Source organism: Palaemon carinicauda, chromosome 23, assembly GCF_036898095.1.
Source record: "Palaemon carinicauda isolate YSFRI2023 chromosome 23, ASM3689809v2, whole genome shotgun sequence".
Lineage (NCBI taxonomy): Eukaryota > Metazoa > Arthropoda > Malacostraca > Decapoda > Palaemonidae > Palaemon > Palaemon carinicauda.
Genome location: NC_090747.1, coordinates 61,066,774 through 61,082,492, shown reverse-complemented (window position 1 = coordinate 61,082,492; position 15,719 = coordinate 61,066,774). Strand labels below are relative to the sequence as shown.

The window sequence follows — 15,719 nt, the reverse complement described above, 5'->3', positions numbered from 1 at the left end:
TCACCTCTCCCAACTACAACAAACACATTGAACAACGATGGCAACAACACATATCCCTGTCCCTGAATCAGACTTCATACTTACCCTCAACTACTGTGGCCTAACTTAGGTCTTCAAAGCCGGTTGTATCTCCAGGAGCAGCCCAATCTTAACCTCATGTTAGGTAAATTACATCATCATTTAGTGTTTTGTGGTTTTGCAATATGTTTTAGGTTTAGTACTTACAGAAGCATTACTAAATCCATAGGTATCCTTTGAATCAAAGTTAAGGAACAGTTTCTTTTCAACCGTGAGTAACTACATCTAGACCTTTCTTAGTTGAGTAACTTCCCTCGACCTGATTAATGTTTTTCTATTAATTAGCCTTTGAGCCTCTACTACTGTACTTTATTGCTTTGGCAACATGCCTTGTCAAGTTTGAGAGAGAGCAATTGCTGTACAAAATAATCATGGTTACCTTGACGACTTATCACCACGACTTATATTTTTTTAATACATGTAATGGAGCAGTTGCTTAAAAGACTAATAAACAACAACGCAACTGCCAATATGAAGGGTTGGAGAACCACAATGAAATGCACGTATGATGACCTGGATTAAATGTGCATTCAGATGGTCAGTGTTGAGAGAAAACAGATTTTTTCATCTAAGCAGTGCAATGATTATTGGTCAGTAAAAAACCACCAGTAAAGATTTAAATGTAACAATTACCTGGCATCAGTTATGAAATTTTAATCTTTAGCCCCATAATGGTATTCAAGATATATAAATTTATTTTAGAATACAGAACTGAGAGAAATACTCAATGTTTCCAAGCACTTCCAAGTATTATCCACACAAATGTGTCTACCTATACCACAAGGTCTCAGTACTGTACGTTCACTAAATAAGTGTACAATAAACTTAATTTGGTATCATTGTCACGAATATAATTTTAAACCGCCTTTTATTTGTATTTTGGTCAAAATCAAAAGGTTGTTTTGTTAGATTCTTAGAACCAGTTATCGATTTCTAAAAAGTTAAACTAAACAAACTGGATTGTTATTGGTAGACAAACATTAATAAAGTTGTTTGGTATTAAGAAATAAAAATGCCAGTTATGATTTATAAATAATTTCAGAGTTCTATTATTAGTTTCCAAAAATTATTTCATACAAAATATAAGAATTTTCATAGAGAGCTTCAAAGACATTCTTCCAAAAATTTGAGACAATACTGCCATTGTAGTAACATGAATTGGAAAACACTACTACAGTCATTATTAATATTGAGAGATTTTAATCAAATTTCTATGCTTGAGATTTTTTACTTTGTCAATATACAAATAAGCTGTACACTACGTAGTTTACAATTTCTCTTGCTGTACATAAAGCCCATGATTGTGGTCAGGAAATTCGTGTGATTGGCCATAACTTTAGTGCTGTCTTTGACCATATTAACTATAAGGTCCTTTTTTTTTTTCTTTAAACTTAAGACAGTTGGGAATAGGGGTGTCTTTTCTTAGCATCGTTATTGGACTTTCAAGTAATAGACTGGAAATAGCCGTTGTCGATAGGAACCGTATCGACTTAATTTAATATCTGGTATTCCTCAGGGTAGTGTTTTTGGCCCATTACTTTTCATAACAGTTTGGGCTATAAAGCACCGAGGGAATCTAGGAAATGGGGTTTACAGAATTAAATTGTGACTTCTTTTACGATGTACACTCTAAAGACCATTTGTTCTGGTACCTATACAGTATACTTTAATAAAAATATTTAGTTAAAAAGAAAGTCAAAATTTCCTAATAAATTTACATATAAAAGATTTTAGTCTTGTGAACATTATGAAGTTTAGATTTAATCTCAAACAGTACAGTACCAATGTTTTGTTGGTTTTAGATAATTTGCGAGGAATTTAGAGGGAAACTAACTTCCTTGCATGCAATGTTCCTTGATAAGGATCTTCTGCAAGTTTTTAATAGAGCGAACAAATACAGTCATTTAGACTTATTTTTTCAGACCGACCTTCTGGTCGTTTCATTGAAATAATCCAGAGAACCAGTTTTGCAAGCGTTCCATTGAGTTTCAGTAGACATGAAAATGCACATTGCATTGGTAAACTCAATTCACATCAAATGAAGATTGGCTAGTTTAGGTTTAGTTCCATGTTTTCCTCGGCATGTCTTTTATAGCTTTTCAGCATATTCCAATTTTTTTTTTTTTTTTTTTTTGCTTAAAATTTTTTTTCTTAAGCAGAGCATTGGCGAACCTAGGAGTACATTCATGAAAATTCCTTAAGAGGCCTAATTATATACTGAAAAAGAAACAGTCGGGTATAAAATGTACTTCAGGTTTAAGTCCATAAAAAAGAGCTGAAGTCTTAGCAATAAATAAATGGGTTTACAGCTGAACTATACTTTCCGAGTTGAATCCAATCTGGTTGCATGCTGCCATACTGTTAGAGCCATTTTCGTTTACTAGTTTTGATGGGAAATTATTTGATTTTCCTAATTAACACTACTCTAGTAACATTATGGGTAAAGTTCCTTCATAACCTTAAATTTTTTTTAGTTTTCTTCAAGTAGACTGTAGTGTTTTCATCCTCTTCGTTTTGGCAAAGTTAAGTATTCATCATGTTTGAAAATTTTCCACCAAAACTACAGTACCAAATTTGACCAAACTTTGTAGTCATATTGGGTATGCCCCAAAGATTAATCTAACTCTTAGGATAAAGTACATCCAAGTACTATACAGAAAGTCCTCACCTTGCATAATTTAATTTTTTCTTAGAAGCTGTAAGTTAAATTTTAGACAACTGTAGGCCTTACCCGAATCCCATGCCTACGATTCCCAGCTACAAAAGTAGACAAATAATTTGGTTTCATATGAAATAGGTATCAGGTTTAACAAATGTTTTGTTTATGGTATAAGTTGCGTAATCTTATTTTATTACAGCATTTCTTTATATCTTATTTTCAGTTTGATTTGAGTTTGTATCTCAGTGTTTGAAAGTCTGTTTGCAAGTAGAAGACCTTCTCTATAGCCCAATGCTGGAACCTTTTAGACCACTTATCAAATTGTAAGAGGGTGGCTGCAATTACTCACTAGTTTCTCTCCACTGATAATAAAAATTCAATAGAATAACAAATTTTATTAATCTTGAGAATAAATATTAAAAACTTAAATACAACTATATCAACGATAAATCTTTAGTGCTAAAACAATATATACTATTTTATATTATATAAACTTATAAACTTCTTAATAAATATAATAGAGATATCACAGGAACTGGTTTCAATTATTTCAGCGGATTATAGGGAGAAAGCACCCACTCCTTTCTCTCCTCTTGTAGGTAATTCGGCCTGTTGGAAAGTTAAAAGATTAAAGTCAAATCAACATCCTGTTAAAAATGCTAAGATATTTAAGTCCGATCAACAGCCTGTTAAAATTTAAAAAAAAATATTAAAAGTCAGATCAATGGCCTGTTGAAATTTTAAAAAATGTCCTATTCAGATAAAAGACCTGTTAAAATGTTAAATATTCATATCAGATCAACAGCCTGTTGAAATGTTAAAAATGATCAAAATCTGATAAATGGCCTGTTAAAATGTTATACAATATTCAAATAGGATCAATGGCTTATTACAATGTTAAAAATTTTTCAAATCAGTCCAATGGCCTGTTAAAATTTAAAAATAAATCCAATCAACAGCCTGTTAAAATGTTAAATTAATATTTAAATCAGATCAAGACAAATTTGGAAGCAACTTTTTCCTAACTTACAAACCTTCAGCTATACAGTATTATGGGGATCATAATTTCATCTTTGCCGAACGGATAATCCGTATCAAATAGCGTTGGGTTTGTTAGTGATGGAACAAAGATATGATTCAAGACAACATTTAAAACAACATATAAACATTAAATCCATGCTTGAATTCTAACATTAATAAAGATGGTAGCTTGCTTCCTTATAGGATTTTAGGACACCACAGCATTACAAAACTAATATAAATATTCATAAGCAAAATTGTTAACTTTTAAGACAAAAGAACAGTAATTTTTAAGACTAAAACAAGTAGATTCTGGGAGAAACTACAAGGACTTTGGCATGCCCAGGTACTGGGGTTTGGTTGATGGAATTTAGTTAACGAAGGTTTAGAGGTTGAACTGCAATATCTAAAAAAAGGGAGCGAGAACAGAAGTTAACTAGAGGAGCATTCAAGAGTGTAGACTTCTGTCGCGGCAGCTTATTTCTCGACCTTTGACCTTATTTATTAATTGGCTATTATCATGCACTCAAATATGAACCAAGTTTGAAGTCTGTGACAAGGATGTCCAAACTTATGGCCGATTACGAGAATTGAAAATTTTGCTTAACCCTGCCCTCTACCTTCCAAAATTTAATAATTTCCATCTTTTTACAAGACTTTATCCCAGCAAGTTTCATCACTAATTAAAGTTGTGAACAGGATGCTGTTCACAAGCACACAAACGGGAGAAAATAACCTCCCTCCAACTTTGTTGGCGAAGGTAATAAGAGATACGAGGAGGGTGCAACGGGATACTAGATACAAAACTCTTGGGGTAGATTAGGGTACACTGACATTCTATTTTTTTCTCTTCCTTGTTTTTTTTATAAGCTTTAATAGTTTAAAAGTTTCAAAATTATTTTGAAGTTACTGTCCATAAACTTCACTTTTTAGTATATTTCCTATCCTCACCGAGCTATTTTCCCTGTTGGGGCCCTTGGGCTTATGGCATCCTGCTTTTCCAACTAGGGTTGTAGATTGCAATAATAATTATAATAATGGTGGCACATTCTTGCAGCCTTTTTTTTTGGGGGGGGGGAGAGGAGTTCATGGGAAATTTTAATACTTGGTAAAAAGAAAAAACTGCATCTCTTCATACTTTAAAACTTTCAAGATTTTCCAAGTCTAACTTCCTTAAATTAGAGTATAGTTCAATTATGTCTAGGTTTATCTGATCACCCACAAATAAAACTTCTTGGGCCGAACCATAGGTCAAGAGTTCAGAATAAAAAAAAAAATTGCATAAAACTTACATCAACAATGTTTACTGTAAACTTGGTCAAAAGATATCTTTGAAATTTGTTATATGGTAGGCACACACAACATGAATTAATAAGGCTTATTATATATTATATGTAAACACTGATATAGTATTTATTCTCATCACTAATACCCAAGAAAAACTTCATAAACCATTTCTTAGCTCTCAAGACCTCGCAAAACTAGCAGAGAAGAAAACCAGAATTCTAGCAAGAAGAAAGGGGACCTGCAAAAACAGGTTCAGATTCCCCGAGGAAAACAGGTCAGACTATTCTAGATGGCTCTATAGGGATGGGAAAACTTCAAACTGGTCTGGGAGGTTATCCAGACAATTTAACTATGGGGATAGCCTCGTGTTGCACTACAAGTTAAGACTGGATGGCAGAAATTAAGTAGGAATCATTATTATTATTACTAGCTAAGCAGATACAGATGGTTTGGTAATGCTCTCTGCACTCCAAGAGAAATTAGTTCACTAAACTCGACTGGGCTCCAGAAAGCCCTAGAAGAGTTGGAAGACTCCAGCCTAAATGGCTTGACTATGAAGCATGAAGTAGATAAAATGGTGAAGTATCAATTTAAAGGCTCAAAAATAGCCCAGGGAGGAAAGGAAATAAACAGAAATAATGAAGTCTCAATAAAATAATTTAAGAACTATCAAAACATTTCATAAGTCGTCAAACAGATCAACAAAAAAAAAAAAAAAGTTGGCAGATTTGCAACTAAGGGCTAAAGAAATCCAGCACGAGACCTTTCAAGTAAAAACCAAGGTTCATCCCTTGATTTTTAGGGGACAACACTCTCCCCCCCCATTCAGCAAATTCAAAATTATAGTATTAAACTAAAGATTACACTATTCTATAGACTTCCATAAAGAGTGGCTTACACAGTATTACTAGATCAGAAAAATTTATCCTATTTAGATCAAACAGATTAAAAAGTATAGTAGAATTTGATAAATCCACATCTACTAATTACAGTAATTGATACAAAATTAGATTTAGTTTTCAGTTAGAAATTTACCTTGGAAAATTAAACTTTTGACTACTGAGAGTGTCGTCAATTTGTCGATCCAGTTACAAAAGATTCTTCAAAATAGCATTACCTATATACAGCATAAAGAAAAATGGTAACAAGCCATTTTAACGAGGTTTGTGCCTTTGAGCGGATACAAGACATGATGGCCTCTGTGGGGGAACCAAGAAAATTAGAATGACAGTTTTCCTACCAGAGACTTTTCGAACTTCTCCTTTAGAGTCAAGAATTTTGCTTATATGGTACAATACTGATGCTCGGAAGCCCATCATTGCACTATTAAAATATTTAACTATTATTATTACTAGTTGGAAAACCAGGATGCTAGAAGCCCAAACAGTGAAAATAGCCCACTGAGGAAATTAAACAAGTCAACTAAAGTGTGCCCAAGTGTACCCTCAAGAGCACTACCAAGACAGTGAGTGGAAGACTATAGTACAGAGGTTATGACACTACCCAAGACTAAGAGAACAATGGTTTGATTTTGTAGTGTCCTAGATGAGTTGCTTCCCACTACAGTCACTTCTTCCCTTACCAAGAGGAATTTAGCCACTGAACAATTCCAGCGCAGTAGTTAACCCTACAAGGAAAAGGAATTTTTTCAGTTAACCAAGTGTTGTCAGGTGTATGAATAAAGGAGAATGCGTAAAGAATAAGCCAGACTACTTGTTGTATGTGTAGGCAAAGGAAAGAGGAGCCATAGCCAAGAGAGATCCAATGCAGTGTCACCTGGCCAGTTTAATGGACCCAATAACTATCACTAAACTGAAATCAAAGTGATATTGTTACACATCTGAAAACTTTGGCGTTTTAAAGGTCCAATAACAATTTTGGTTAAGAGCAAACAGATTAATCTTTTCTACATACGGAGGAATTGGAGATTCGAGGTCGACCTTGTTGAACGCTGCATTGTAAGACGTCGAATCTGTGCCGCTGACGACGGCAGAGTCCAAACTAGTGTTTATCTGAGGAGAGGAAATCTTTGTTACGAAGTTTTACTAGACTTAAATTTAGTGTATTTAAAGAAATTGCAATTTCCAACATTTTTTAAGGTTATAAATTGTCCCTCTCTAAACATACTACAAATTACCCATAAAAATAAATATTGAAATTGGCAGAATAAGGACTACCGTTAAAGTCTGCTTCAAATTTACCTTAATATAAAAATACCAGAGTATATACTGTAATTTTATCTTTCATTTTACTAACCTGGGAAACTTCCACTACAGAAAAGGGATTTTCACAGCTGCTGCCGTCACCGTCTTGAGGACCGGTGATCAAGTGGAATGGAGGATTGGTGCCCTGTGAGGCACAGCTGCTCGGCACAGGACTCTTCGAAGACACTATCCGAGTGTCTGCCATTACTCCAAATGCTGGATTGGAAAATCTGTAAGTCTGATTTGACCTGGAAAACAAACATTGTACATGTAGTAAAAATTACTGAAGATTTAGCACAAACTGCTTTTGCTTCGAACATTGTGCATGGAAAAAATTATAACAGATTTAGCATAAACTGCAATACAGGATACTTCCCAGTCCACGAGCTAAGAGGGTATACCCTTTATCTGAAAGTACTCTACATTATCCAAGGAGAGGAAATTTGGCCCCATTGTCCTGAAGTAGGCTTGAGGAGGTGCAAGAAAACTACTAATGTCAAGTTTAGGGTAACCCATTCAAAAAATGGGCAACTACAAGGTGGGCCGACACAGTCACCAATTTCGTTGTATGGGAGACTTAAGAGTGTAAAAGACTTAAGACTAGGAAACGTGCAAACCATCGAAGTGTCAGTTATTGAGGCACTGGATAGGTGCCTGAATATAGTCAGATGCAACTAACTGCACTCTACCTGGTGTCTGGCCCATGTCATACATTTAGCTGCCTGTGCCTAATTACTGCCTTGGAATGATCTGGTAACAGTGTTTCAAAGCTAAAGAATTATGGGTAAATTGGAGTGCCCACCCTGCATTTGCCCTTGGTGAGGAAGGGCTACAAGAGTGGTTGGAGAGCAAAATTTAAGGAATGAAGGTAAGGTGGTCTGATTAAACAAGCGATGTAGCAAATTGACAGGACAAGACTGGTAACACTCAAAGGGAAGCCCAAAGTGACAGGGATACTGTACTTCCCAGCAGACTAACATTGAATCTTGTCGAGACAACATTAACACATTAAATCTTAAAGCCATAACATTAAGGCCATACAGAAATTCCTTAACTAGCCAACTTGATAAGTTCCAAGGAGCTGTTTGCAAGATAATCTCCAAATTTTGGACTAGGATAGGCTCACCACAATTCGCTTGCCTACGATTTTCAATTGCAAAGGCAACAGAGTCACGCTTTGTATTGCAAATCTCTTCTAGCTTACTGCAATAAATTAGTTATATTGCAGTATTTCATTAAGAGCTACATGTACAATATCAGATTTATAATTTGTTGGATTTGATGTTTAATGTTCTGTAAGTTGAGGACCTGAATTTGCATTAGATTTGGAATTCTATCGGCACTGGCGACTATGAAGCTATTGAAGTACCATCAGCCCAATAAGCAGGCTTTAAACTTTAGGTAATTATCTTAGTTTGAGGTAATTTTCTTTGTTTCAAGGAAAATCTAAGGTAATTTTGGTTTTACAAACTTAAAATCTAAGGAAATTTTAAAAACTTTTAAGGTAATCTAAGGTAAAAAGCAGCAGCATATGCTCAAGTTTAAACTGCCAAAACTTATTATATTACGACTTACATCCTCCTCTTGGACATCCAAAATAGGAACGGCTGGCGTCTGTACCACAACACCCCAGCAACCAACGCCACCAGTATCACCACTATCAGCACAACGGCAACGGCCGTGCCGACGTTGCTAGACTGCTTGAGGGGGTCTTGGCTCACCTCGCAGAGCATGCCACTAAATCCGCTGGGGCATCTGTTTGGGCATTTTAATAATGTACGCAAGACTGTATGCTTATCTGTCCCTTAATTGTATTTAAAGAGGTAACTCAAGAAAAAAAAATGTGGGGACAAAAAGTACGAGAACTAAAGTTGGGTACGGGAGAAAATAGTGTTGAGGGAGAGGTAATAAAAACATGGTAGGCAAACAGAAGAATAAAAGAGGTTACTAATAAAAAAATATTGGGGGACAAACGTTATACAGACAAGGCCCAGAGAAACAAAGAAAATATATAAAAAAAAAATACAAAATTTAAATAAAATTTATTTATGCAAGCATATGCTCAAATTTATTACTCTAATATAAAGGTAATTGGAATTTCAAAGGATTTCAAAATAACACTAAATTACAGTAATTTCAACAATTTTCCTTTTTAAGTCATGAAATTGTATTACTTCCTTTCTAAAATAATTTTATGGGTTTTCTAGGATTTTAAAAAGTAAAGCAATAATCATAGCAGCACTATCAACTCCGAATTCTTTGTCGGGAACTAACATTGCAAGTTGTTCTTTGAGGAAATAGTTTTCACAAATGCTAAATAAACTTACCTGCACACAAACCTCTTGCTGGAAATCATTTCGCAAGTGCCAACGGCACACGGGTTGCCGGGACAGGTGTCCGCCTGTGGAAAAGACAATATGATAAACTAACGGCAACAAACTTTCCCCCAGAGATGTCCCATGAGTTAAGGCCAGGTTATCTTCATAAAGAATTTGAAAACCTTACCCTTATACAAGCTGTTGGGTCCTGTTGCGATACTTTGAAACCATTTTCGCATAAACATTTTCCCTCTCCTTTGTCTTTTACGCACAGATGGGAACAGTTTTTATCCAAGCAGGGGTCCTTAACTGAAATTTTATAAAGTCAAACACTTGTTGATCAACAACACAATTTTGGAATATGCACTAATGGACATTTTCCAAAATTTTAAAGATTCTAAAATTCAGCCTTCCTATACCATATACATGTTTAAAAATAAATACTGGACAATTTGAAGTCTGTCAAGACTAAATTAAGAGCTTACTGTATATTGTAGCATACCATGGACAAGAAAATGTCAAGTCTATAGACTACCTATATTGAAAGAAACTTACCATTCAACGGTGGGCCTACGGCAATCAACGCTCTGCCTTCAAACTTTTTATTCTTATCCCCGGAGTCCAGCAATTTCCCTTTGTACGAGCCGTAATACTTGTGGCATTGTCCCAATTTTCCGCCCTTGTTAGACCACGTCAGTTTCTCTCCCAGGAGCATCAAGGCAACAGGATTATGAACCTAGGAGAAAATGATAGCGAAACCTCTTTATACGAACGTTACCGAACAGAAGATTTTCACGATACGAAGAGATTTGCTTGCCAGGCCAAGGACAAATAATTTTCGTGATACGAAGAGATTCGCTTGCCAGGCTAAGAATAAATATTTGCTGTTAAAAATGCGAGTCGGTTGAAGAAAATGGGTTTATACACATAGAAAATGTACCTCTATAGTAAGGGTAACTAATACTAGTCCAGTACATATGGTACTGAATATTTTATTATGTACATTATTGTCCTGTGTATTTTATTTTCCATTTATTATTGCATTATGTTGTACTGTAATAACTTTAATTTACGGGTATTGACAGTTAGGCAAGATATATTGAATGATTAAAGTGTATTTGGCTGCATTAAAAATAGGTTATAGTTTTATCATAAAATTTAACCCTTTTACCCCCAAAGGACGTACTGGTACGTTTCACAAAACATCCCTTTACCCCCATGGACGTACAGGTACGTCCTTGCAATAAACAGCTATTTAAAATTTGTTTTTTTATTTCTTTGATAATTTTTTGAGAAATTTCAGGCATTTTCCAAGAGAATGAGACCAACCTGACCTCTCTATGACGAAAATTAAGGCTGTTAGAGCAATTTGAAAAATATATACTGCAAAATGTTCTTGAATAAAAAAATAAATAACGCCTGGGGCTTAAGGGTTGGAAAATTCCAAATAGCCTGGGGGTAAAAGGGTTAATGTGGGTTTTTTGTGGGGTGTGGAATGAATTAAGACAATTTACATAAACTTTAGACATGAAACTTTTACAAAACTAAAGCCACTCCAGAAGGAATTAATTTCGTATCTTGAGGCATAACTGTATCTAAAGAATCCAGAGATATAAGATTGCTTTTGAATAGGCTTTAAATGGACTGCTTTTTTGCTAACAAATAAAAAAAATAGAAGTACAAAGAATTTATCTTTTAATAACAGCAACAAATACTGCCATTTCTAGTTTACTACATGATAAAGGCCTCAGCCATTTCAATGAATTTTGGCTAGTTTTCATCACCACAATGGCCAGTGCCGATTGGGGACGCGGGATTTACGTCATGGCTCTTAGCAAGCCAAGCTAGTATGGGTGGCCCTGACTAGTACAGAATTGTTATGGCAATATGCAAAACTTTCCACTATTTTGGTATCCCTACTAAAAAATACTATTCTCAAGGTGAAAATCAAAAGTGGAGGACCTACAGAATCTTATGAACCAAGTTTTATTAATAAAAAAACTTACACCCAAAAGTAAATTGACATGAAAACTGCATGTGCAACTTACCCCTTCCTCTATAACCAAACGGTAGCCGTCTCCATTCCAAGACACACTTTGTATACTATTGAGGACAGTGTCCGTCCAGTAGATCCTTTTCTTTGGCAAGTCCAAAGCTAGAGCGCCACACTGCACCACCTGCATTAATTCCAGTTTAAAGTCTCGTTTCAGATTCTACACATTTCTAAGATATAAGTTTATAATTAGAATAATTTGAATGAACTTCAATAAATTAAATTATCAAAAAGTATATTGTAGAAAGTTTAAACTTGCAAATGTTATGTTGAACAAACAGACAGTCAATGATTTATATATGAAATATCTGTTGTAAGGTTATTTTCTTAATATTTTTTTATTTTCCTTTTTTTCCAGTGAGTATTTCCTTTCCTGTTGGAGCCCGAGGGATTATAGCATCCTACTTTTCTAAGTAGGGTTGTAGCTTGGCTAATAATAATAATAATAATAATAATAATCCAAACTCTGCACTGGATGAAAATTATGTTTATTGGTCCTTAAATTAATGAGGATCGAGACTGTCTGGGCATGTTGCGAGATGGGTCGAAGAACATTTAGATATATCTAAGGACTACGTAGCCCTTTGGGTTTCGAGGAAAATCATTGGAAAACATTGAAATCACAAATGGGGAAAACTGGATGAGAAGAATAAAGTTTAAATCTAATCCTCATGGCATGGGATACAAGGTCTTCGAGCCAAGCGATACCCCATTGGGAATGTCTGTCGGATGGGGCTTCCAGATAGTCTCAAGCTCTACGGTTTCTCATGTCTGCAAAGTTACCTTGTGAACTAGGTACGGGGGTTTGAGGCGGCTTATAGATCTACCTGCCGAGTTATTATATGCCATTGCCTGGCTCTCCCTGGTCCTAAGCTTCGAGTGGAGAGCGGGCTTGGGCACTGATCATATATATGGTCAGTCTATAGGACAGTGCTTTCCCTTCCCCCTGCCACTCACGAGGGACCTTTAAAACCCTTAGAAGGAAGGCTATGCCGATGATTAAAGTTTGACTTGTCTATAAAAGGTGTCAAGTGCTGCTTTACCCGTCCAGCCGCTAATTAAAATAAACCACAACACTATTCCAAGTTCTCTTCCTTGGGTGTCTAAGATTTTACAGTATATATACTGTCCATGAAATGATTAACTTTAATGTTAGTCAAGTATTTAATTTGATAGTTAATAGTTTATTCAATTTCCTTTCTTCACTGTGATTTGTTTATATACGAAAGATTTAACTTTACTGTAATAGTTTGTAAATATTTTATTTTAATAGCTACTTTTTTATATTTCACTATTCCCTTTCCTCACTGTGCTTTATTTCTGTTGGAGGCTTTAGGCATCCTATTTTTCCAGCCAAGGATGTAGTTTAGCTAGTAAGAATAAGAACCAAAATCTACCTTTTCTTGATGCAAGACTCGCGGCGACGTCCCATCCAGTTTTGAGGCCATGATTTGTCCCTGGTTCTCACCGCTTTGATGGTTGATGCAGAAGAAGAAATTCTCTTCCACAGGAGCCACTTTGGTCGATGGGACTTTTACGTTGAAGGCTTCGTATACCCGAGTGCACCTTCTGTTTTTCAAAGAGCACATCTATCGGGATAAAAGAAGATATAATTGAAATTCCACGAATATACACTGTCCTCAACTTAAAAACACTTGGACTTTACTATCATTCGGCGATACAAAAAATACAATTTAAAATAAAATACTATATATTAAGGTCATTTAATACACTAAGCGAAACTCTTACCCTAATATCTCTTTCATATGAAATATGACTAATAGAAAGTTTTGTAGCTGGAAATCGTAAGCATGAAATTCAGGTTAGGGCTACCGTAGGACAAAATTTAAACTTTGCCTTCCAAACTGCTTCTTGGAACCAATCAAGATTTAAGTTGAAGACTTTCTGTAAAAGGTACAAGTTCCCTCATTCCCAAAGACAGTTTAATTCCTTACACTAATGATTGAATAAACATCTTCCATTTCCACCATGCTTCTCTTGGACTTGTCCTCAGCCTTGGCCTTTGTCTCTATTGACGGCGGGTTCACAAAGTACTCCGAGAAATATAGGTTGGAGGCGATCGCGTCGACGGCGATGCCCTGCGGGTTGCTGCTCCTCCAAACGGTTTCTATGGCTCCAGGAAAAGGGTCAGCTTTAGCAGCCATCTGGACTATGAAACCCTTATCTGAAATTTTTATTTAAAGTCTTTGTAACAACTCCATCCATCAAGGTACATCAAGGTAATTATATTCACAAGTGTCGAACACACTAGATCCTTCCGATACACGAGAAGGAAAATTTCTTTTCCTCCATGGGCTATTATCTCTTATGGAATCCTTGGGCTTATAGCATCCTGCTTTTCCAATTAGGGTTGTGGCTTTGCAAGTAATAATAACTAGAACACTGCAAGAACTGGATTAAGGTAACTGACATAAGTAAACTAATGATAGATCAAATATCTTAAAACTTCAATGAACCACCAACAATCTATACTTACCATCAGCATAGATAAATGAATCACTGGAAGGATCAAAGTCGAAAGAATTCAGAGACACGTCGTCTTCTAGAGGTATCCTCGACATTACTTGCAGTTGGGTGGTCATGTTTAATATTCCTTCCGATCCAGCCACAAGGGCCCATTCCTTGTCCTCTGTCGAGATGAAAGGATGACAATTAAATTACAATATAGTAATTTAACAAGTCTGTGGTACTTGACAAGGTACCTTTAAAAAATTCAACTAAGCAAATCAAGTTAGGTTTCATTCCCTTTTCACTTTTCCCTTTTGAGAGTAACTCCTGCATAACTCTTTCCCACTGTTATTCTTACATTAAGGGGTCTGTTGCCTCATGTGCTCTCTTTAATGCCTTCAATCAAAGGCAGCATCCTCTGACTAACTTCATCTCTCCATCATTGTTTACTTTAACTTCCGATCCAATTCTCTGCCTCCCTCTTGATCTCATACTTTCAGGTTCCTCCAAAGCCCTCTTCACTCCCTACCCACCATCAAAACGCAACACGTGCCTACATCTCCGTCCTGACTTTCTCCCCAATCTTTACTATGGCTGCCATACTAATTTCATCATCTTCCATTATTTCAAGTGGTGATCACCATAATCTCTGCATTATTGTCTGTTCCCTCAAGCTCTGTTTCACTTTTGTTTACCTTGGAGCCCTCCTGTTATTCATGGCAAAACACCTGGAGAAACCCTTTCAAGAGTACAGCAGCAGAGAGACTGGAGTCCAAACGAAGGTAGGAAACGAAATATTAAAGTGTGGAAATAGAGGAAATTAAATAAGTGGGGAAAGTGATTCGATGCAAACGTCTGGCAGTCCAGCATTTGCTCAAATATCGGGACAAAGACTGAAGATACGAAATTGAATCTTGAGAAAATAATTTGGAAGCAATGAGCAAATCCACCTTATGCGAAGGGCTGACTAATATAAACTACCTCCTAAAGCTTTTAACGCAACACTGATTTCATAACCTTTCAAGGTTTAATAACCAGGTTGTGGAGTTACCAAGTCTCGCCAAGCCATCTTCTGCAGTTTCGCTTAAGAATTTAAAATCTTTATCTTAAGACTTCACAAAGTTCAAAGAATAAGGGGATAGAGTCGCTAATTCTGCTTCAAGAATTGGGAGACATAATGGGTACTTTAAGAAATACAGCCTAAATAATGTAAACAACAATCACTACAAAAAAATTTCATTAAATTTATTCACCCTCTTTGAATCTGTCAATCTTAAAACTTTTCATTGAAACTAATGTACGTACAAGTCACAAGAAATTGTTACTCCATTGAATCTTAAATCTCCAAACCCTGGCAATATATTCCCATGTGTCATAAATTCTCCTCCCAAAAAACACCCAAAGTGGTGTGCTCAATTTCTTTTTGGGATTAACAAAACCCTGGTAGAGGCTTAATTTATGTTAATAGTAGCTGTACTTTAATCTTGATTGGGCGAGATTTCTCTCAGGAATATTAACGCACCTACATCTGGCAAAGAGCATTTGGTCTTCTCAGACCCAGAAATACTAAACAGGTTTAAAAGTTTCGTCAAGATTAACAATAACATGTGGGTTGTTTAAGTTTTATGTCG

At 35.7% G+C, this 15,719-nt stretch overlaps 1 protein-coding gene across 1 annotated transcript in view; it reads right to left on the bottom strand.

The window, feature by feature from the left end:
• Positions 1-3,117: 3,117 nt before the first annotated feature.
• yl (Putative vitellogenin receptor yl) overlaps positions 3,118-15,719 on the bottom strand; it is a 74,953-nt gene continuing 62,351 nt past the window's right edge. The window contains exons 32-42 of the mRNA XM_068346970.1: positions 14,117-14,269; positions 13,575-13,804; positions 13,017-13,208; positions 11,615-11,743; positions 10,122-10,302; positions 9,754-9,875; positions 9,576-9,649; positions 8,824-9,003; positions 7,301-7,496; positions 6,959-7,056; positions 3,118-3,346 (exon numbers count right to left, since the gene is read on the bottom strand). Of these exons, the coding sequence (XP_068203071.1) occupies positions 3,283-3,346; positions 6,959-7,056; positions 7,301-7,496; positions 8,824-9,003; positions 9,576-9,649; positions 9,754-9,875; positions 10,122-10,302; positions 11,615-11,743; positions 13,017-13,208; positions 13,575-13,804; positions 14,117-14,269 (1,619 nt within the window). The 3' untranslated portion in view covers positions 3,118-3,282. The remainder of the gene's footprint in view (positions 3,347-6,958; positions 7,057-7,300; positions 7,497-8,823; positions 9,004-9,575; positions 9,650-9,753; positions 9,876-10,121; positions 10,303-11,614; positions 11,744-13,016; positions 13,209-13,574; positions 13,805-14,116; positions 14,270-15,719) is intronic.